The 23,676-nt window shown below is 35.9% G+C and overlaps 1 protein-coding gene across 2 annotated transcripts in view; it reads left to right on the top strand.

The window, feature by feature from the left end:
* Positions 1–23,676, top strand: part of LOC112044628 (neurexin-1) — a 204,980-nt gene that overhangs the window by 127,111 nt on the left and 54,193 nt on the right. The window contains exons 6-8 of one of the 2 annotated variants that reach the window (XM_024080528.2): positions 13,831–13,980; positions 14,661–14,821; positions 19,185–19,211. In XM_024080528.2, the coding sequence (XP_023936296.1) occupies positions 13,831–13,980; positions 14,661–14,821; positions 19,185–19,211 (338 nt within the window). Of the gene's footprint in view, positions 1–13,830; positions 13,981–14,660; positions 14,822–19,184; positions 19,212–23,676 lie in introns of those variants that run through there. The other variant, XM_024080526.2, reaches the window with a different exon arrangement.

Genomic DNA, 23,676 nt, shown 5'->3' with positions numbered 1-23,676 from the left:
AAACTTAAAGTTAAAATTACGAAGATTCCAAATGAGCCCTGGCCTAAGAAGAGACCATAATCCAGCCCTAATCCGACCCTGTCGCAAAATCCGTTCTTAGCGGAAGTCTACTAAACTATTCTACTAAACTAGAAATAAACTACCTCCCTGCTAAAATGTAACTTAGTACGTCAATCAGTTTTTTGAGTCATCGTTATGAGTGACCTTTCGCTTTATATACAGGCCGGGGAGTTGACGATCAAAGCTAAAATTTGGATGCCTTGTAACGAGGAGTATCCGAATCACCTCCATGTATATTCTACGATTTTGCTTCGTTTAGGAGATTTTTTTATGAATTTTTCTGCGATATCGATCTAACGTTGGTTTATGATTTTTTTCTCATTGTACTGCGGACTTTTCTTTGGGTTTATAGCGAACGCCCGTCTTTAGACTCGCTCCCTCCCTAAACCATAAGTAAGTACGGTAGCCAATTATGAAATATAGACTGTGATTTTGGAAAGTAGCATGTTTCAAAGGTCCCTCGACTTTCAAACTATAGACAAATATAGAACTATATAGATAAGCTGCTTGAGACAAAATGGCCGAATCCGAGTCAACTCTCTGTGTGCAGACCGTTCATTTTTTGTTCATTCGCAGTTAGAATGAAATATGCCGATTGATAAAATCTAACATCGTTGGATCGGTTCATTAATGAACTCATTCGGTATTGGTGTTTCATTTTGTGTTCAGACATTTCATTTCGAGTGAAGGGCACCGAATGAAAGACGAAAATGACCGAAAAATGAACCGTCTGATATTACCTTCAGCGATTTTTTTTTATTTTTCTCAACACGCTATTCCATTTATTCGAAAAATATTAAAAATGTACGTTTATTACTTAGACAATTGGATTCGGACCTATGGAGTCAAAGCTGACAAGTTTTTATAAAATGAAGTACGTCTGGCTAGTGCAAGCTGATACATAATGTATTTCATTACATTTTTGTAAATGTCGAGTAAAGTATTGATGCTGATTCAATTTTGATTGCAATTTCAATTTTTAAAATAGTGTAATTTTAGTTCCAAATTAAAAATGTAAATTTTTAATTACACTAATATCCCATGGGCTACAGAACATAATAATAATAAAGTTTTACAATCCGTGCCGAGGCCTATGACGTAGCATGAGTGCTGTTTGCTCTGTGAGTTGGACTATACGCAGTAACACATTTTCGGATATTAGTGGTTTACCATAGCAATACGTTGACGCCATTGCAATCGCGTGTACAATTATTTGTCATCTTAAGAGCGCGCCAGCGCGTCGGTACGATATGGATAAAATTCGAAGCGCAAACGAGACGCCGAATTATGACTTTCACGGAGCGATTGACGCGCGACGCAAATTTTATGACATGAGCGCCAAAACCATTTTTACCTAATTGCAAGTAAATTAAACAACATAACGAAAAACAAAATGGCCATATTGGATAGAAGCAGGCGTTACTTTGCGGAAGTTCATCATTATATAAAATGGACATGTTCAAGATATATACCTAATTTTCTATACAAAACAAAAATTTAAGAAAATAAGTTTGCTTTTCCTGAGATTGAAAGCAAACAATTAAACTATCGAGAAAAGATTTACAAATTGTGTATTTTGAATAATCATAACGAAGCTATCACTTTGAAATATCATTTACCCAAATATCAGGCTCCTAACTTTTCCAGAATCTGAGATCCAGAACCATTTGCACACTCTTAAATGTACCCTACTGCTGGCCTATTCAAATAAACGTCAAATCAATTGACAAAATGTCATTTACCTACTGTGACATATCCCCCCAGTAAGCACCGGATGAAATTTTTATATAGAACCTCAATTTCGTATAAGTCAACTAGCATACGTCAAAGTTAGTGAATTAGCCTGCTGGTTATCTATGGAGCACGTGACACTTTGGTTTATAGTTGTACCTGCACAGATTATTTTTTTGGTTCAACTTACTTGCCGGGGTCTATCCAAAATATTCATTTGTTCATATTGATTAAACTTTGTGTATATCAATTCGTGGCGATTCGGCGCCGGTTATCAATGTTACCATGGTGGTGAGTTTTCTTCTAAGCCATCTTCCAGACTTCGATGTCCTTTGTCCAACTCGCTACGAATATCTTTATATATTGTCTGTGTTTGAGTTTCTATAGATATTGGTACTAAACCCTTTGTCATATCACACTTGTCCGGTCGTCCCAAACGGAAACGAAACAAATCGTGAGAAAACCTGCATACATTGAGAATTTTTTTAATTCTCTACGTGTGTGAAGTCTGCGAATCCGCATTGGGCCAGCATGGTGGCCTAACCCCTATCATTCTGAGAGCAGACTCGTGCTCAACATTGAGCCGAATATAAGTTATTAAGATGAAGGTATTTTATTATTTTATTATATTTTATTTTTCATATTTGTTGTTTCACAAAGTCTTGGGTCCTTTGTTTCACGAGGCGAGGATTATCAATCAAAAGGCGGTTACACTTGGATACAACTCCATGGCCTAAAACAGCAACAAACGCCGTTGTGTCAACGATGTTACATCGACATCGGCCATATTGGTTTTAGAAGTGAAACTCAATTTCACCGCGCGCACTGTATGCAAATTATTCTAGCTTTAATGGTGCGGGTTTGTAAACCGGGTCTTGTTTACGTAGAATTCTTATTTTTGGTCTCCTATTATACTATACGAGTATACAGTAGCGTGCATAGGGTTCTTAACTAGGGTAGGCACACTACGTAAAAATAGTCCTTAATAGAAAATTCCTCCTCCAATACAGGTTCGTAATAAATTCTCAGGGTATGCAGTGTGCTTATGATTCTATGAAGTCCCCGCCTACTGCGAGTATATATTACGATTTATATTGTGAGTGTGTGTTTAGTGTGCGTATTACAAAAAAAATGATTTATACTACTTTGGTACTTCGTATGTGTGAAATTTTCTTTTTCACAAATGCCGCGGGAACTTTTTGTTTTTTTGGTTTAAAAACCTTATATGTTGCTCCATAACTGGTTCCTCTGTGTTCTCGGTAACTCGGTTCAGCAATTCGCCAGCTCCAGTGATTAGCACAAACAGAAAGACAGACAGACAACATCTGTACTAATATTATAAAGCTGAAGAGTTTGTTTGTTCGAACGAGCTAATCTCAGGAATTACTAGTCCGATTTGAAAAATTATTTTAGTGTTAGGTAGCCCATTTATCGAGGAAGGCTATATATAGGCTTTATAGTATATGGGAACGGGAACCACGCGGCGTCAGCTAGTTTTAAATAAAGGATGAATATGTGTTAGTATAGTACGAGTAAATAGCTAATATCACTTGAAAATACGCAGTTATTACATTTATATACAATTGTATACAATTATTTTGAAATCATGGACAGAATATACTTAAATTTTATTAATTTATGTGTGATGTTGATGATGATGATGATGATGACGACGATGATGATGAATATGTTTTGATGTCAAACTGAACTAGAGAACGCCTGTTTAGTTTTATGAAAAACTATGTAATAGCAATTTATATTGCTATTTTGCACGACAACCGATCTACCGCGATCTGATATTGACAATGCTTTACATAGCAATTGTGACTTGACAATATTGCAATTCTCCGGAAACATCTCCTGAAGATATTTCAGTATCGGTGTAGAACGTTGAGGGAATTTTCATTTTCGCGGAAAATACAGATGTAGTTATAATATAGTTTTATTAGTGGTTCAAGTAGCGTTGTGGGAATTTTAATTTTTGCGGAAAATTGTGCGTCTGACAATAGTTTCTAGCCATTATGGAACACTTATAATTTTCTTTTGTTAAGGATTATTAGGAGTCATTTCTTTTGAACATGTTTATTATTCCGATTTTCCCTGAAATTGATCAAAAAGAATGTACAACTAACAACACACTAGTCCAATATGATCGAACTTAAACTATTCTGTTTTGAGTCTGTGAATTATGCAGTTTTTGATCTTGTTCGTCCCGTCGACAGTTGCTCTCTTAAAACATACATTATTATAATTTACAATAAATACCACTTCTTTTATGTTTACTTACTGAAGGTGGAAGCTGATCCGATGGCCTTCAATTATCTTTATCATTAAGAAATTCGTCAATTCTTGTCTTCGACTTAGTAAATGTTTTTTACATGAACTTATGCATTGCATTATATACTTAACTAGCTGACGCCGCACGGTTTCACCCGTGTGGTTTCAGTTCCCGTAGGAATATGGGAATAATATATGGCCTATTAGCCTTCCTCAATAAATGGGCTATCCAACACTGAAAGAATATTTCAAATTGGACCAGCAGTTCCTGAGATTAGCGCGTTCAATCAAAAAACTCTTCAGCTTTATAATATTAGTATAGATTAAAACTACTACGGTTACTAGTATAAAATGTAGATTAATGATTAGTACAAAGCAGTACGCAACTTTTAACAAACCTCGAATATACCTGTGGTTACTCAAATGAGATGTTTAATCGGAAAATGCTTTCTAAACATCAAACGAAAATCTTCAAACGCACCTAATTTGTAACCTTGCGTTCGTAATATAATCTCTTTATAGAACAAAACAAACTGGAATTATATCAAACAGAACGTTTGTACTGGAAAACCGATACGGATGAATTAAAACCATTCCAGCTGCCGTGTTACAAAAGAATTACAGGGGTGCAGGGGGAGAGGAATTGGTCTGAAACGCTGAGTTTCAATAATATTATATTGAAATCAAGGTGATACCGGTCATCATATCATACCGGTAGTCAGTGAGATGATGTGAAATTGGATGTGTTGAAGTAGCATTGGCTAACTGTGCCATAGATATACTATTACATATAGATATTCTATCTAATAGTTTATATGGTACATCTTTATTTATTTTATTTATTTATTTATTTTATTTATTTATTATTCAACAAACAACACATTGAAATTAAGCCTAACCAAAGTGCAACACAAACGACAGTTGGTTTTACTGTGCACTGGTTATTATTCCATAATCTAATCATTTATAGAAACATGACCCGAAGTTAACAATAGTTTGTTACTCTGTAAATTATGTCCAAATTGCTTTTCTTTCAATTATTCTAATTAATAGGTGTGTACAAACAAATTACCATAGAATGTTAGCACTAAGAATTATTTATAAGTCTATTTTTCTAACACACTGTTAGAATATATTTAGTTTATATTCATAATTAGAATTTGAAAATTTCATTAGAATTAGAAAAAGAAATTTTTAGAGATGAATGATTAGATTACATTAAATACAGATTCTTTATTGGAAGAGGTTAGCTAAGAGGTCAGCAGAGTACCTACGAGTATAATTTCGAAAAATATAAGTCAAAATACATTGACCTCTTATAATAAAGGGACGCACTATCATGTAGAAAACGTCACTTAAAAACTGGGCAATTTTGCTTTGGCAGTTTAAGAATTATTGGTAAAGAAATTTATACCTAAAGGCCTTTAAATATAGGCCAATCTTCAATAAAACCCAAGTTCAGAGCAAATTCAACCTTAACGATTGAGTTTAAGGTTGAATTTGAAAATGCGACTACTAATTCAGTGCCAAGAAGTTGTGTTTGGCACTCATTGAGTGGGTACTTTTTTTGATCGATGATTGTGCATCCACTTTTTAATAGGAGATCGATTTCAAAATATAAAAAAATAATATCCAAGATAGTTAAAATTAGTAGCAGTCTTACGAATCTACTCATGCATTTTTCCATACATATTAGATTTATGAAAAACAAACTAAGCCGTAAGAAAAGAATTCCAAGTCGCAAGCGAACCGCTAATAAATAAATAATTTAATTCTACTGCGCTGTCTCTTAGAATGAATTTACATAGAATGCATTAAGTGCATCTTCATATTATGAAAACTAGCGGACACCCGCGACTTCGTCCGCGTGGAAGTCAATGTAAACTTTCAAACCCTATTTCACCGCCTTTTCATTTTATTTTTACAATAAAAAGTATCCTGTAACCTTCTTCGCATTATGGTCTTAAACCGTGCCAAGTTTTATTTGAATTCATTCAGTAGTTTCAGAATTCCGAATAACAAAAAACGCGGATTTTCAGACAGACAAAAAAATCAAAAAAATATATTTTTAGCTTCAGTATCGATTATATAATGCCCTCCAACAAAAAATTTCGAAATAGCTTCAATATGCAGAATGTACAAAAATTAACCTGTTACAGTTTTATTATTAGTTCTAGATGGAGCTAGTAGGAACGTATACCACGGTAACGTTTGGTGTTACAAATGGTATAAGTAAAATCTCAAATTGCGAATTAATGTATATAATTTGACCAGTTTTATTATAAGTATAGAGTATAGATAAGTCAAGAGAATTTGAGAAAATGATTGCGACTCCTAAAACACTGAAGCGACATCCAATTAGTAGCATTAGAGAAACTGAGCGTAGTTTCGACCGCGCAAACTTGCTCCTTACATAAATGTAACTTGTATGAAACTCTAGTTGCAACTTGGACGACCATGTTATAAGAGGGAGTGTCATCCTAACACTGGATGGAAGTGAATATTAAAAGGGGAAATTGTCATTTGTTATTGTGATTTAGAATTAATATTAGAATGAATAGTAGATAGAGATTTTATGCGCGCTACAGACCTGCAGTTTTGACTGTCAAAGTTAAAATTCATTTATTTCAAGTACGTTTCTGGTGTCAGTAAGTCCCACATAGGCCGTAGATTGTGCAGTTCTACTTGTACAGTCTGCGGGCGGGATGCGCATTTACCAGCATAAAAAAAGTTTACAAGCACTTTTACAAAGTCAAGATTGGCTATTTGTAGTGACTCTACCACCGGTTCGAAATACATGTTCTGCTGAGAAGAGACGGCAAGAAACTCAACAGTTGCTTTTTTAAAAAAAGCATACAATAATATAATTTACAATTGTTAATATCAGTGTAATATGTACAGGAAAACTGTTTAGTAAATTGTCCCTATTTAGGCAAAACTGAGAACTGTTCCTTTTTTTGTAATGAATTGAAATTTCGAGTAGATAAAACTGTACAGTTAAAACTGAACGTCTGTAGCCCGCATTAGTGACAGAGTTCGTTTAGAACTAGTTCGTTATTTTTTGCGAAGCTGAAGTGGCAATGGGCGGGACACATAGTTCGAAGAGCCGATGGACGTTGGGGTCCCAAGGTGCTGGAATGGCGACCCCGCACTAGTAAGCGCAGTGTTGGCAGACCCCCCACCAGGTGGACTGACGACATCAAGCGAGTCGCAGGGCTTCGCTGGTGCAGGTGGCTCAGTATCGTGATGTTTGGAAGTCCCTACAAAAGGCCTATGTCCTGCAGTGGACGTCTATCGGCTGATATGATGATGATGATGACAGAGTATGTTTTTAACCATTGAAATGTCGTTATGCGAATTTGTGTATAAGCATAGCTTCTAAACGTATGGATTGATGAATTTTATTTCTGGCTTAAAAGTTGTTGTGGACAACTTTCCAAAATTTACGTCATATAATAACTGTAGATTATTTTATTAAGAAATGCAACATGGCTTTAAGACTGTAAAGTGTCTTTGTTACTTAACTTAAACATGGTATATACAATGATAAGCTGATTGAAGTCAAAGTTATTATAAGTGCTCATTTAAAATTTTGCTTAAAAATTAAGTCTCCTCTTTCCTTAAAAAATGCGACGAGCAATTTATTTTTAACTCTCCTCCAAAGATTTTTATACTTTTTTGTAGAATGCTGCAAACTCCAAGTTGTTTAATTCAGTTAGTTTAAATCTGGACTCTTAGAGCGCATCTTAAATATCCCTTCAGTTGTTTTATAAATATAATTTTTGGAATTCAGTTTTTCACAAATCCCACGGGAATCATGGATTTTCCGGGATGAAAAGTAGCCTATGTGTTAATCCAGAGTAAAATCTATTTCCATTCCAAATTTCAGCCAAATCGCTTCAGTAGCCGCAGCGTAAAGGAGGAACAAACATACACACACACTTACACACAAACTTTCGCTTTTATAATATTAGTGTGATATTTATTGTATATAAAATGGCTCCAAAAAGTGTTTATTTGAATTACAATCACAATAATAGCTTCATTGTGATTGTAATTCAAATAAAGAAGGTCCTAGACTTCATGAGTGTGAAATTCAACGTCAAATTTTGACAACTCAGGTGGGAATCATTGGTATTTTGCGGAATAAAAAGTAATCCATATGTTAGTCCAGGGTATCATCTTTCTTCATTCTCAATTTCAGTCAAATCCTTTTAGTATTTATTTATTTTATTTATGCAGTATTTCTTTTTCTTAGGAAAAAATAAAAACTGATAGAATTATTAAATAAATATGTCTTCACGTTGAGCTGGAATCAAACTTAATAATAGGCCCCTTAGTTTTACACAACTTGTCCTGTGTGTAATGTGTTAACTTAATGCACGGCTTGGGTGTTAGGTTTATTTTCGTTACGGAATTTCTTGATTCGGTCCTCGCGCTCAAACCCGCGATAGAACCTATGCAATAGCTTAAAAGAAAAAAAAATATTTTTTTTTTAAAAAGGGCGAGATATTATCTATGCCGGTCGGATCGAATGGAACTCGAAAGCAATATTTCTATTTAAAAAGTATAACGTTCAGAGCTTTCTATGCAGACAAAGTCGCGGGTATCATAGCACATTATATCAAGATGTGGATGTTAGGTTGTGGAATAATGAATTAATATCCAATTAGTTGCAGCCCGGAAACTCGACTGTTGGGTGGCTTTGAAGTTAGTCTTATACAAATTGCAAGTTCTGCAAGTTGCAAACACTTACATCGTTCTGCTATATGTGTTATTCATTCTATATATTATATAGAACGCTTTGCACAAAATATTCATCATCATTACTCATATTCTGCTCACTGTTAAGCAAGAGTCTCCTCTCAGAATGAGAGGGGTCAGGCGAATAGTCCACCACTCTGGCCCAATGTTGATTGGCAGACTTCACACACGTAGAGTATTGAGGAAATTCACAGTTTTCACGATGTTTCTCCTTCACCGTTTAAGACATTTTCTACTTGAAAATAATTATGAAGCAAACAGTCAATTTTAACAGCTTGTCGTCGGTCCTTAAAGGAAAGCTTCGGAATACGAAATTTAGGTGAAAATATTAATAACTAGCTGACGCCGCGCGGTTTCAACCGCGTGGTTCCCGTTCCCGTAAGCATACGGGGATAATATATAGCCTATAGCCTTCCTCGATACATGGGTTATCTAACACTGAAAGAATTTTCAAATGGGACCAGTAGTTCCTGAGATTAGCGCGTCCAAACAATCAAACTCTATAGCTTTATAATATTAGTATAGATTGTAAATATCACTATTATATTTTAATGACAATGAACTGCTTGATGTGCTCTCAGAAGCACGGGGGGCTGATAATGTTTGCTGAGAATTTCTTGAGTGAAAAAATACATCAAGTTACAGGATTCGAACCCAGGACATCGTGATCCAAAGACACAACCAAAGAGACAGTTGGAAGTTCACAATGAACGTGAAAATGTTTGACGGCCTCCGTGGTGCAGTGGTATGCGCGGTGGATTTACGGAGGTCCTGGGTTCGATCCCCGACTGGGTCGGTTGAGATTTTCTTAATTGGTCAAGATCTGGCTGGGAGGTTTCAGCCGTGGCTAGTTACCACTCTACCGGCAAAGACGTACCGCCAAGCGATTTAGCGTTCCGTCACGATGTCATGTAGAAAACAAAAGGGATGTGGATTTTCATCATACTGCTTACAAGTAGTTAGCCGGCTTCCGTTTAGATTGCGTAATCACTTACCATCATGTGAAATTGTAGTCAAGGGCTAACTTCTAAAGAAAAAAAATGGACAGTGAAATATTATACACATTTGCCACACCCAGCAGAAAAAGCTACATACGTTATACTTCGTATTTTGAACTCTAAAAGCGATTTAGCGTTCCGGTAAAAACCGAAAGCGGTGTGGATTTTCATCCAACTAACAAATTAGCCCGATTCTATCTTAGATTGCATTATGACTTACCATCAGGTGAGATTGTAATCAAAGGTACTTGCACTAACTTGCATAAAAAAAACAGATTTCCTGAGGAAATGTTGACTCTAAAAATGCAAAACTACAAAAATTACAATTAAAAAACTGATGCTTGCATTCAAGAAACTCTCTTAACGTATATTAGCCCTTAGTCATCTAAATGTAAAACTACATTCTTCTATTAAATAATAAAGTATTTTTGAAATATTAGTCTTATAAATATAAAAATATAAATTCTTCCATAATAATAAAGTCCCGAGACAATAAACATAAGAGCATCTTTATGATAATTAATGTAAGTTGTGTAACAATAGAACCGTATTCAATTAGTCGCTAAGGAGGAACCGGGTCTTAGCACAACTGTAGTACTCGACGTAAAGCTAAGTGCAACATATATGGAAACTTAATAATTGTTTTCTAGAGTGGCGTGCACAAGGTTTTAACTAGGGTATGCGCTAAAGGCACAAATTGTACAAAACGGAAAATTCTTCCAATACAGGTTTGTAATGAATCGTCAAGGTATGCAATGTGTTTATGCATCTATGACGTGAAGGTAGAAGGTAGAAAACTTTTCTACCTTCTTTATAAACATAACAACGTCTTTTCATCCTAAATTCTCTAGCGCCTGGAGACGAAAGTCTTCGAACTGTGCTTGTTGCGTTTCGACGGATACGAGACTTGGTCGCTAACAATGGATCTTATGAGAAGGGTCAAAGTCACTCAGCTGACGATGTATAGCTATGCTCGGAGTATCTCTCCGTGATAGAATCAACAATTGAGGAGATCCGCAAAAGAACCAAAGACACCGACATAATTCTAATTCGCAAAGCTGAAATGGAATTGGGCGGGTAACATATTTTAGAGAGCCATTCCAATTTCAAATTTCACTGTTATCGTGAAAGAGTAATAAAGATCTATACAAACTTATGCGTTTATAATAGAAAATAGTAGGTAAGATAATGTCTGGTGGGAGGCTTCGGCCGTGGCTAGTTACCACCCTACCAGCAAAGACGTACCGCCAAGTGATTAAGCGTTCCGGTGCGACTGCATCATCACTTACCATCAGGTGAGATTGTAGTCAAGAGCTAATTTGTAAAGAGTAAAAAAAAAAGATAACAGTTGTAGAAATCTTAGTCGTATGAAACTAAAATAACAATCTTCTACTAAATAATAAAGTTTCCAGAGACAATAAACATACCAGTGGAACAAAGCTTATGAAAATTAATGTATGTGACCGTAAAGGAACCGAGTCTTAGCACAACCGTGGAGTAAAACTCTCTGCGACATAAACTGCAACTTGTATGGAATTTCATAATTGTTTTCCACTCTACTTCTTTAACATTACGAGTTTTTCCACTTTAGCGTGAATCTAATTCTAGGAGTTAGCATGACGGTTATTTAAATTCATAAAGTTTATATAATGACTTTAATTTATTACAAATTGGAATAAATTTCTTAGTTTATGTATGCTTATAAAAATGTATAAGGGAAAATGCGACTGTAATTTTACTAACATAAGAAATAAAAATAAAGTAATGTAGGACACAATAAAAGGCTACATTAAATTTATAATTCTTTCAAAGGTGCACACAATAAAATTTTATAAATTGCAAAATGAAATCACGGCCAATAGTGTAATTTGTGGGCTTTTATCAAACGCAAGCAAATCAACACTCAACAATCCTATTTCACTGTAAATATGGTTTAGACTAATTTACATGCGCTCTTTAGTAGAAAATAGTTCTAGTTCTTCTTGGAGCCTTTTTACTAAATTCCCCATTTTCAGCGCAATATTTAGTTAGATAAATATTTGTCCAGACTTCTAAAGGTTACAGTTTTTGTTAGAAAATTTCCTATTCTTTTTGAATCTTTATCAAATTGGAAATATCTTAAATAATTTTTGAGTTATAAGTCAAAAACCGAACCCCTTTTTTATTTTTAGTTAATTGTTCATAACTTATGCAATTTTTGTGAGCGAGCCTTCAATTTTTTCAAAAACTACATACATCCAATTCCCAATCGAATGACACCTCAAACATTTTTATAGGAGACGGAGAACTTTTTTTCTACTAAAGAGCACATGTGAATTAGACTAGGCGACTGAGAAAGCTTGATAGTATCTTTCTGTGTATAATGGGAAAGCTTTTATCCTATCACCTTACAATTTTTGATAACAAAAAACATCAATCATTTGTAATAGGCTCTTAGACGAAGACGTGTTAAGAAATCAGAGCTTATTATCGTTATAGTTAAGTAAATTTTATTGAAGTTTTATAATAAATTTCATTTTAATATTGACGTTAGCGCAGTGTTGGTCGACCTCCCCACTAGGTGGAGTGATGATGATGATGATGATGATGACGATGATGATGATGACAATGATGATGATTGTCATAAGAGAATGAAATCTGAAACTCAAAAAGGCATTTTCAATACTCCTATTTGAACAAAGTGTTTTAAAAGTTTGAGTATAAAGGTTGTGGCACAGAATACATAATAGTAGTCGAGGTAGCAGTAGTTGCAACTGAGTCGTTAGCAAATTATACAAAACTTGCGGCAAACTTCGCGCCATTAATCAATTTCGCTTCTTTCAGGTGTCAGCCAACTTGGGAGGCGATTAAAACTGCATAAGTAAAAGCAAACTTTAAAGCACCTCCTTCAATTACTTGGGAGCGAATTATAAATGGATGGCGTTGTACGTTTTAAAGACAACCATAGCTACGAGCACTATAGCAAAGCTCTATGTAATAGCCTAGTGGATATTCCGTTAACGTTTTTCGTTATGTGGATATGACCTCTCTGTAGGTGCAAATTCGGTTCGGAATTGGTTGAAACCAATAAATTTGCTGTTATAATCTACTAATAATAATTTAAAGAGGTGAAATTTGTGGTGTTGTAGGATGTAATCTCTGGATTTACTTAACCGATGTTGAAAACTCTTTTACCGCTAGAAAGCCACTTTATTTCTGAGCGCCTATGCTATTTAATCTTATTCTCACAGTAATGGAACCTACTTGGGAGAAAAAGTGGGGCGCCGGCTAGTATTTCATATTTTCAGCAAAAGTATGAAATAACAAAATGTAGCTGTTAATAATCTAGAAGTTCCGTACATTTAGGTGACGTGCTCTCGGCAAGTAATCACTTGGAATGGTACTCGTAGTAGTGGGTAGCTGAACACTTTACGACACGATCGTGTCAGTGTATGTTTATTGCAGCACGAACACATTGTGTCGCGTCGCTCGTGAACTCGAACCAATAATGGCGCCGTTTGACTTGAACACATCAAATACAACAGCCGTTGTTATGGGAAAGATTTTTTCTGAATTGAGATTAGTAACTAAGCAATCCAACCTCAAAAGTTCCACGATATGTTCATGAAGAAATAAACAAGAATAAATAGTTTTCTGGGTCAAGATCTGTAAGTCAAGATCATCAGAAAGATTTCGTCTGGAATGATCAAGTTTTAAAAAGAGCCAATTGTAACCGAAGCCTCATGACAATCATTAATCATCTGCAAAGGGGATCCTTTTAGGATTCCTAGGTAGATCCTCGAAGGTGAGATACCCGGAAAACTTGCTCCAGGAAGACAGCGAAGAAAGTGGATAGATGTCAAAGAGTGGACCAAGTTAATATACACACAGCTTAAAAATATTGCAAAAGACCGGAAGAGTTGTCTACACATGACTGCCAAACTCAGCTGGAAGAAGGCACCTAATGTTGATGATGATATATTTAAATAATAAAAATGTTAATTAGATGATGTTGTTTCAGACAAAGCACCTTCAGAAGCAACGTTCCGCGGCGCAGAGTTCCTGTCCTACGACCTGACGCAGACCGGCGGGGAGCCCATCGTGAGCACGCAGGACGCCATCTCCCTCTACTTTAAGACGAGACAGCCCAACGGCCTGCTGTTCTATACTGGTTTGTTGACTAATCTCTACTGAACGTTGTACATTCTACGACAGGTCTCTCATCATTCATCATCCCATATTCTTCGCTGCTGAGCTCGAGTCTCTCAGAATGAGAGAGGTTAGGCCAATAGTTCACCACGCTGGCCCAATGCGGATCGGCAGACTTCACACACGCAGAGAATTAAGGAATTCTGTGGTAGGTTTCCTCACGATGTTTTTTCTTCACCGTTTGAGACACGGGACATTTAATTTCTTGAAAATGCACACAAATGAAAAGTTGGAGGTGCATGCCTTGAAATTAAAGAATTTCTTTGTTTCTTTGTTCATTACAACTAAGATAAAGAAGTTGTTAATGATTGCACTACTATATATATACATAAAAATACAAAAAATCACTATCATGAAATCTTGAAAACACCTTCACGTACGAATATGAAATTTAGCAGGTAGTTTATAGTTAGTGGGTGCCCGCTAAAAACGAATTTCATTCGAGCATCAGGGCCGGATTAAGGAGGTCAAAAGGCGTAGGCTAGTGTTACATATTCATCAATTTACAAAATGCTTAAATTAACTCATCAATATCCAATCAACCGTAATCGTCACATGAAAATTTTGCATTCGCCAGTTACATTCTAATTTTACAGACATCAAAGCGCAAAGACAATTAAAAAATAGATCGTACATGTCCAGGTCATGAAGCGGACTACCTCAACTTGGCTGTCCGGGACGGAGGGCTGTCCCTGACCATGGGGCTGGGCAACGGCAAGCAGGAGATGCATATCAAACCCTCGAAGACCCGCTTCGATGACCATCAATGGCATAAATTGACTGTAAGAAGAAGGATACAAGAGGTAAATCAAAAATCTTTGTAAAATATGCATGTTTTATTGGTATTATCATAATTAGCCTATTCCAAGACCAGGCTAGGCAGGAGAAAGGATTCTCCTTTCGGGAAAGGGCTAACATACGTCAAAGTTAGTGAATTAGCCAGCTGATAGAGACCATCACAAAGTCAAACAAACCCTTACCACAAACCCGCATTGAAGCAGTGCGTGTGCTAACAGTGGCATTCATAGACGTTGTAGGGGCACCCAAACTCCAACCCAGGACCTGGTAATCCGAAGTCAGATAGGCTAACCACTGGACCAACCAGGTTGTTAATAATTCATTTCCTTTTTAAAATTGAATCCATTTATTTGGCAACCATGTACATAAAAGTATCGTACATATAGGTTTTTTTTGAGAAATAATACAATAAGGAACGTATGTATGCTGACTTATCCTAATAACTATACAAAGCATATCTAAGTGGAATGGCTGATCCTTTGCGCAAAAATGAGCTAGCTTTTCTGTCACCAATCAAGGCAACTAGTCGTGGTATTAGAAGATAATATTAAAACTACCTACTTAAATTGATTACCTAAACCTAATAATTACGTTGTGACGTTAGCCACTATCAAAAAGCGTATCAGTCTGGTAGCTTTTAGTAGATAATTTTGTGCCATAAAGTTACTACCAGAAAATTTATTCAGCAAACGAGAATTGAGTTCCGAGAATTTATTATGAACTAAGAGCTTATAAAAGGTTAGGGTTTCGTCAGAATTACTTTTTTATTTTATCCTTCGAATACGTAATTTTACAACTTCTAAAACTTTGTTCAGTTTTTTTCATATAGGATTATGCTATGCTTTGGAAAAAACACGGTTTGGATAATTATGGAAAACTTCAATATGTATTTTTCATCTTTTCCAAGATCAGACGTGTTCTAAGGTCTACATTAATTTTTAAATAAATGTACCTTATGAATTACATCGCTTGGAAATGTCGAAGTATAAGGGGTTTCACATCAGAAGCGGTTGTCTGCAAAACACAACTATTGAATGAAAGTCTGTCAGGTCTAACAATTCCCACTAAGAATGTTACCAATAAACCCTGAGGAGTCACACACTTGTGTAAGATGTGTGTAGGGTTAAAGGATCCTTTGACTGTTAACAAACACTCCCTTTTTCCACTCAAATCACACTCCCCACCTATTCCAAGTAACCCATATAGAATTAAACAACAAGAGATGTGGACGGCTCGAACGCCACAAGCACACTGAAGCCGTCCGTACCGCAAGTCGTTGCAACGCGGCGATAACACAATGAGTAGTGTTTATGTTCGAAAAGAAAAACTGCCCAAGGGTAATTTATTATTTCCATTTTAAAAATTTATTGACTATCTTCATTTGGCTTCATTTTTAAATGACTTTTTGATTTTTTCTAGTCATCGGAAAACAAAGGTTGTCGAGCCATACAGACATCGACCATAAAATGTCCCCACTCAATGAGTGCCAGACACAACTACTTGGCACTTAATTCTAGTAGTTGCATTTGCAAATACAATCATAAACTCAATCCCTAACGTTGAATTTCCTCTGAATTTGGGATTTTATTGAATAATGGACTATATTTAAAGGTTTAGGTATAATTTTCTTTTCCAATAATTCTAAAACTGTCATAGCAAAATTGGCCAGTTTATAAGTGAAATTTTCTACATGATTGTGCGTCCTTTTATTATAAGAGGTCAATGCATACAGACAACTAAATTAGATAAGAGTAGAATAGAATTTGCCTTTGAAAAGTTAGTTCCTATTCGCACGAGCGTTTTTTAATGGGCGTTAAAAAAGCGTTAAAAAGCGTCCAATTATAAAATGAAGTTAAATGAACGTCTATTTCCAACGACCAAAACTGAAAATGCAACGCAGCAAAAAAGTGTTCAAATACAACAAATGCATTCTCAAGTATATGTAAAACCCGACTAGTTGGAGGGGAATGGGAATATTGGTCATATTTAATAAATAAGCATAATTATTAATATTATAATAAGGCAAATATTCTTAAAAAAAAAAATAACACGACGCATTTTTTCGAGCACTGTGCCATTTTTAATTTTGGACGTTATAAATAGACCTTCATTTAACTTCATACTATATTTAAATGCTTTTTTAACGTCCGTTGAAAAACTCTCGTGCGAATGAGGGCTTAGAGCAATATGTTTTCTTGATCTTTTTAATTTATCTTTTTTGTAATAAAGTAAAATTTTGTTATGTAATAAAACATCCCAGCAAAAAATGATCTGTTTTCAACGTAGTAATTAGGCTAGAGCTTTTCAAACGAAATGTCTACCGTTTCCTAATCTTGTCCCAGACATCTTTACTAATGAAATGAGCAAAACTTTCAAGTAATAGGTATCACTATGATCAAATAATCTTTTTTAATAAATACAGTTCCATCAGAAACCTTTTGAAGTTTGATGCTTTATCGATTTATCTAGTCTAAAAGAAATGTGAGCTTTGAAAAGTTAGGATAAATTTAAATTGCCCAGACATTCTGATTTAGCTGCGGGTATTTTAAAATTCTTGCTGCACACAAATAAAGATTGATCGAGACTGTGTTTATTTGTGTGCACCTTCGCCCGTGTTAGATAGATTGTTCGGAACTGAATTATTTATGACGCGACCTTAAAGCTCGAAATCTGGTGGAAAATTTCGAGAACGTGATTTTTGAACTGTGAAAGTTTCTAACATGGCTTATGCAGCACCTGTTTATGGCATTATATTAAGAAAAATTTCAGGGTATACTTTAAAAACAATAGTAATCGGTTTGTATCGTATGTCTTTAGTATCATGTTAAAGATAGAGATAGATAAAGATAGAGACAAAATCGAGATATACTGCTGAGTTGTAAAAACATTTTGATCACGTTTGGTCAATCTCGATCTTATCTATTTACTTTGATATTATCATAAAGAAGAAAGATTTGTATTTTTGTATACTTATTTATACTAATATTATAAAGCTGAAAAGTTTTTTTTTTATTCTTGACAAGTTTCTACAATCTCACCTGATAGTAAGTGATGATGCAATCTAAGATGGAAGCGGGCTAACTTGTTAGGAGGAGGATGAACTCTACACTCCTTTCGGTTTTTAAACGACGTCGTACCGGGACGCAAAATCGCTTGGCGGTACGTCTTTGTCGGTAGGGTGGTAACTAGCCACGGCCAAAGCCTCCCACCAGCCAGACCTGAACCAATTAGGAAAACCTCAATTGGTCCAGCCGGGAATCGAACCCAGGACCTCCGTCTTGTAAGTCCAGTGCGCATACCACTGCGCCACAAATCATGTTTGTCATCCTCGAGCCCTTTTTTCGACTATCTTGCCTTCTAGTATCAACTTAAGAAACTCGTAAGAGGGTTCTCTTTGCAGATGTCGAAGCGTTAGCGTTTATAGAAACAGAATCGACGTGCCATATGGCTACAGACCCTGTTCTAGTTGTATGGGCTTAGTGTTTCCAGTAACGGGTCGATTTACGAGCCGTTTGCATGATTATAGTGAAACAGAGGGTTTCCGGAAAGCAATTTGTGAAGGACACCTGAATATTAGATTTTATTAGCTGCTTAAGTAATTGTTGCGAGTTTATTCTTTAACCCTTTGCTGCTACTTTGCCTGCGTAATATCGTAGCAATACGTTTTTAAACCATCATCATCTAAAATGGTTATTTCAATAAAATGAGGTTATAATGACATTTTACATTAAGTAGTGTTACAAGAGTAATATTTTACGATGGTGTTACATGGTTATTTAAATGAAATCAGAAAATTTTGACGGCATCCGTGGCGCAGTGGTGTACGCGGTGGATTTACATTTTGAGGTGTTCTTAATTGGACCAGGTCTGGCTGGTGGGAGGCTTCGGCCATGGCTAGTTACCGCCCTACCGTCAAAGATGTATCCCCAAGTGATTAAGCGTTCCGGTATGATGTCGTGTAGAAACCGAAAGGGGATTTTCATCCTGCTCCTAATAAGTTAGCCCACTTCCATCTTATAGATTGCGTCATCACTTACCATCAGGTGAGATTGTAGTTAAGGGTTAACTTGTATAGAAATAAAATTATCGTTGTTTCTTTGGAATAACATTACCACTATCACCGCTATATTAATGCCACTGTTGGCTTATGTTTTGAATTGTATATCAAGATACATACAGTTTGTTTCATGTAGGATGGTGCGGGTGACAGGGTTTAACTCTTGAAAGGTTTTTACGATTCACGATGCATTATGAACGTCATACAGGCGACTGTCACCGTACCCATGCTATCTGAAATACACTTTAGTTACCTGTCTTGCAGATAGTCCGAAACTAAAATAAAGTTTAATTTTTGTTCCTTGTTTACAGATTACGCCGTTCACGAGCTTTTGCAGGGTAAGTGTTGAAAAATAAATATTTGCCTTTAAAATCCGTTATCTCGTTATATATTCATAGTTAAATAGTTTTAAGTATTCATTATATAAGCTAATTTGCGGGCAAACGAAATAAAAATTTCTTTGGTTTTAATCCAGGTATTTATTTTTATTGTTAAGTATTTTTAGCGTATAATTCTCAGGTAATTGTTACGTTTTTAACGTTACATTACGTTACGTTAATAAAGTCACACATAGGAGAGGGGATTAGAGTTTGGACCCACCATGCCTCTCCAAAATTCGAATCAATATCTCGTAAGATTTTAGAATCTAAACTATCGTGAGTGCTATTCATATTAATTGATTATGAAACACTCACAACTGTTTGGATCGTGCTGCGTTGTTAGAACCAGCTCATGATTAAGGGTCCCGTATGTGTTCGAAACTAGTTTTAGCCGTGTTTCAGTTAATATTATGATCTGTAAGACTATGACTATGACTAAGATGGTTCAATTCTGTACATGAAATATATTTCCAAAATAACTATCAGGGGGTGATTAGTGATCGATACTGATGCCAAAAATGTAATTAGTAAAATTTTTGTCTGTCTGTCTGTATGTTCGTTATAGTTCGCTGTCTCATTTTAATAATATGCCGGATTTTAACGAAACTTAGTACAATATTCTTCATACTCCTGGGCAGGTTATATATAGTATACTTTTCATCGCGCTACGATCAATAGGAGCAGAGCAGTGAAGGAAAATGTTGGGAAAACGGGAGAAGTCACTCCATTTAACTATAAACATATTATTAAATGAGAAATTTTCAAATAACATGAAATTGCTTTTAAGGTTCAAAATATCAATTAAGAAACCTGGGAAAATGTTCAAATAAACCTTTTGGTTCACATAACCCGTGTTATTTTGTAATTTCGTGTAATTAATTTGCGTGTAAATGTTATATTTTTTAATTGTTCTAAATTTCGTACGCTGTGTTCTGTATAACCAGGCTTGGTTTTTATCGTCGTCGTCATCAACCCATATTCGGCTCACTGCTGAGCTCGAGTCTCCTCTCAGAATGAGAGGGGTTAGGCCAATAGTCCACCACGCTGGCCCAATGCGGATTGGCAGACTTCACACACGCAGAGAATTAAGATAATTCTTTGGTATGCAGGTTTCCTCACGATTTTTTCCTTCACCGATTGAGACACGTGATATTTAATTTCTTAAAATGCACACAACTGAAAAGTTGGAGGTGCATGCCCCGGACCGGATTCGAACCCACACCCTCCGGAATCGGAGGCAGAGGTCATATCCACTGGGCTATCACGGTCCTCTTGGTTTTTATGAATAACTAAAATTAAATTTAAATCCCCGCAGCTCTATTATACAGGATTCAACACTTAGAGGTCATAGATTTGATCTTCACACGGTTATAGTTGTATCTACTCCTATAGTGTTTTTCAGATAGCGTGGGTCCGGTGACAGTTCGTTTCACCCTTGAAAGCATGAGGCAACTGTCACCGTGCCCATGCTATCTGAGAAACACATTAACATGGAGGGAAGAGTATAAAAAGATATGGTATATTATTAAGCTTTTATATCTATTCAGTTAAAATGTTCAACCCTGTGTAAGACTACATTTTCATCATACAATTTTTGGATCTGAAAATAAAATGTATCTTATTAGTAGGTATATAAAATGTCTCTCTCTTTCATTTCTTACACATTATTATATAGCAGATTAATCGAAAATATTATCATGACGCTGGGATCTCATTTTATCTCCAGTCAGCTCCTAAATCTCATTATTGTAATCTTGTGAGATTAATGTCTGTATAATTTCGCTGAGCAAACATCAATCTGGAGTAACTCGTTGGGATTGCGACACTATTTCGCTTATCTCGCTTATGACGATTCTATCTCAGTACAGTCAGCAACAAAAGTGTTATTATTTTAATGATACTATTATTTTATTTTATATGAATTTAATTTTATATTTAATTTGACTATAGTGTTTTAAGAAATTGGCATGCCAGTATATGGCGAATTGTATAATGTTCCTACTTCAACATTTATTGTATACCAGCTAATGTACCTATTTAACTATATAATTGCAAATAAATAAATTGAATTGAATTGAATTTATATACTAGATACTTACATGTTTACAATAGAACTGCCAGGAATCGTGGTCTGCATCCTTACGTACTTTATGCTCCTTGGACTGGTACAAAGGGTTTCGCTTCGTTCCTGATCCCCACTGCGAAGTAATAGAATGCCTTTACCGATTCCGTTTTCCCTACCATATACAATACGGGTATATTCAAGTCAAGAGTGAATGGGATGCATCATCGCTGACTATCAATTAAATTTTCTACCAGTCTTTACTTTCAGAGCTTGTATTGCGGGGTACATTTTTTATGGGTTTATAGGTATGTTTGCCGTTGTAATTACAGGCACATGTGATTTAACACTTAGGTACGCCTCAGGTGTACCATTTGCTCCTGGTCTGGTCCTGCATGTTATTTTTTCGGCGTAATTGGCGAAATCACTTAGCTTAGCACAACCCTTTGAAAAACACCGTAAATGATATGATACTATCAGGGTCTCTAGCGAAGAGTTATGACAAAGCTAAAGGTCTAACTTTCGAAACGAATTTGACAATTGAAGACCTAAGCGTTTTACGTACTATTTTCCGAAACCATCTCTGTCGAAACTCCGCAATTGACCACCACGCTAAAGTGCATCCGGAAAGCATATTCTGTAAAAAGTGTAATAATAAAATTTAATTATAATTATTTATATGACTTTGTTTGCTGACTGTACACAATATTTGTCCTTTGCCAAGTGTATTGCAAGCCACAATCGTGCAGCGGTTTCATAATACCGCCGCCAGTAAACACGTAATAATGGCTGCTTTGTTCTAACATACAACTTCATAATCAAAGTCATAGTCAAAATTAATGTATTTCAATTAAGCTTAGTTTACAAGCACTTTCAAAACGTCTGGTAATAATGTTATTAGATAATGGTGATAATAATTTGCCGAAAACTTTAATTCTATTACATTACATTTTTCTATAGGCAACCCATATTTGGCTCACTGCTGAGCTCGAGTCTCCTCTCAGAATAAGAAGGTTAAGGCCAATAGTCCACCACGCTGGCCCAATGCGGATTGGGCCAAACTCTTCGAACAGTGCGTGTTGCCAGTGATAACCTATGGTTCCGAGACTTGATCGCTAACTATGGGCTCCAAAGTAAGGCTCAGAGTCACGCAGAGGGATGCAACACTTTTATCTTATCTCTACGTGATCGAATCAGAAATGAGAAGATCCGTAGAAGAACATCAAAGTCACCGACTTAGCTCAACGAGCCGCGAAGCTGAAGAGTCAATGGGCTGGGCACATAGTTAAAAGTGTTAGATAGGATAGATCAGGTTAGATTGATATCAAGTAAAAACTTGCAAAGGATAAATAAGAAGTAATTCACAGTAAAAAATTACGTGACACAATTTTTAAACACTTATCTAACACCTTTTTTGCAAAGTGACATTCAAATAATATTAACACAAAATCTTGTTCCATTTTTAGTTTGAAAAGTTCTTGTATATTTTACCAACATAAATTGCGTTTAGATTTTTGCCAAGATAATCAAATTAAATGTTTAAAAAGAACCGAATAATTCAGAAATGTGGTTTTCGAAAATAACCACAACAAAATACAAATGTTATTTGTTTGGGGCATGTTTCATGAATTGTATTGAGATGGTATCGTCTGCCCCACGTCGCTGTAACTCGCGTGTTGGGGGCAATTCGTTTGGGGACAATCTATTTATAACGTATGCATGAGTATCTATCCGTCAGACGATCTGTGTAGCGAAATTGCGGCTTGGAACGAATTGTTTCTTTGCAAAAAGACGTTGTGGTGATAGTACGATTGTAGACTGTAGTTCTATGTGGTATAACCAGGAGTGGCGAAGGATGAAATTTTGACAAAGATTAGGAAATTCATATCGCTTGATACGGACTCCGGCTTCTTATAAATCCAACATCATCATCATCATATCAGCCGATGGACGTTCATTGCAGGACAAAGGCCTTTTGTAGGGACTTCCAAACATCACGATACTGAGCATCCAGCGACTCCCTGCGACTCGCTTTATGTCGTCAGTCCACCTGGTGGAGGGTCGACCAACACTTTTTAGGGTTCCGGTACTTTGTCGTGTAGAAACTGTGTGTTTTCATCCTCCTCCTAAGAAGTTAGCCCACTTCCATCTTAAATTGCATCAATCTCTTACCATCAGTTTATAGTCAAGGGCTAACTTGTAAAGAATAAAAAAAAAACAGACATATTTCTTTAGTTTCAGGAATACGGTTGAATTATAGTGAAAAAGAAATTCCTCACAAAGTGGTCTACCACTATTATCCACAAACTACACAACACAAACAAAATGTGGAGCCAGAATGTGTATCCAATATGTTTACAA

Source organism: Bicyclus anynana, chromosome 21 (genome assembly GCF_947172395.1).
Source record: "Bicyclus anynana chromosome 21, ilBicAnyn1.1, whole genome shotgun sequence".
Lineage (NCBI taxonomy): Eukaryota > Metazoa > Arthropoda > Insecta > Lepidoptera > Nymphalidae > Bicyclus > Bicyclus anynana.
This window is presented reverse-complemented; position numbering and strand designations above follow the sequence as displayed.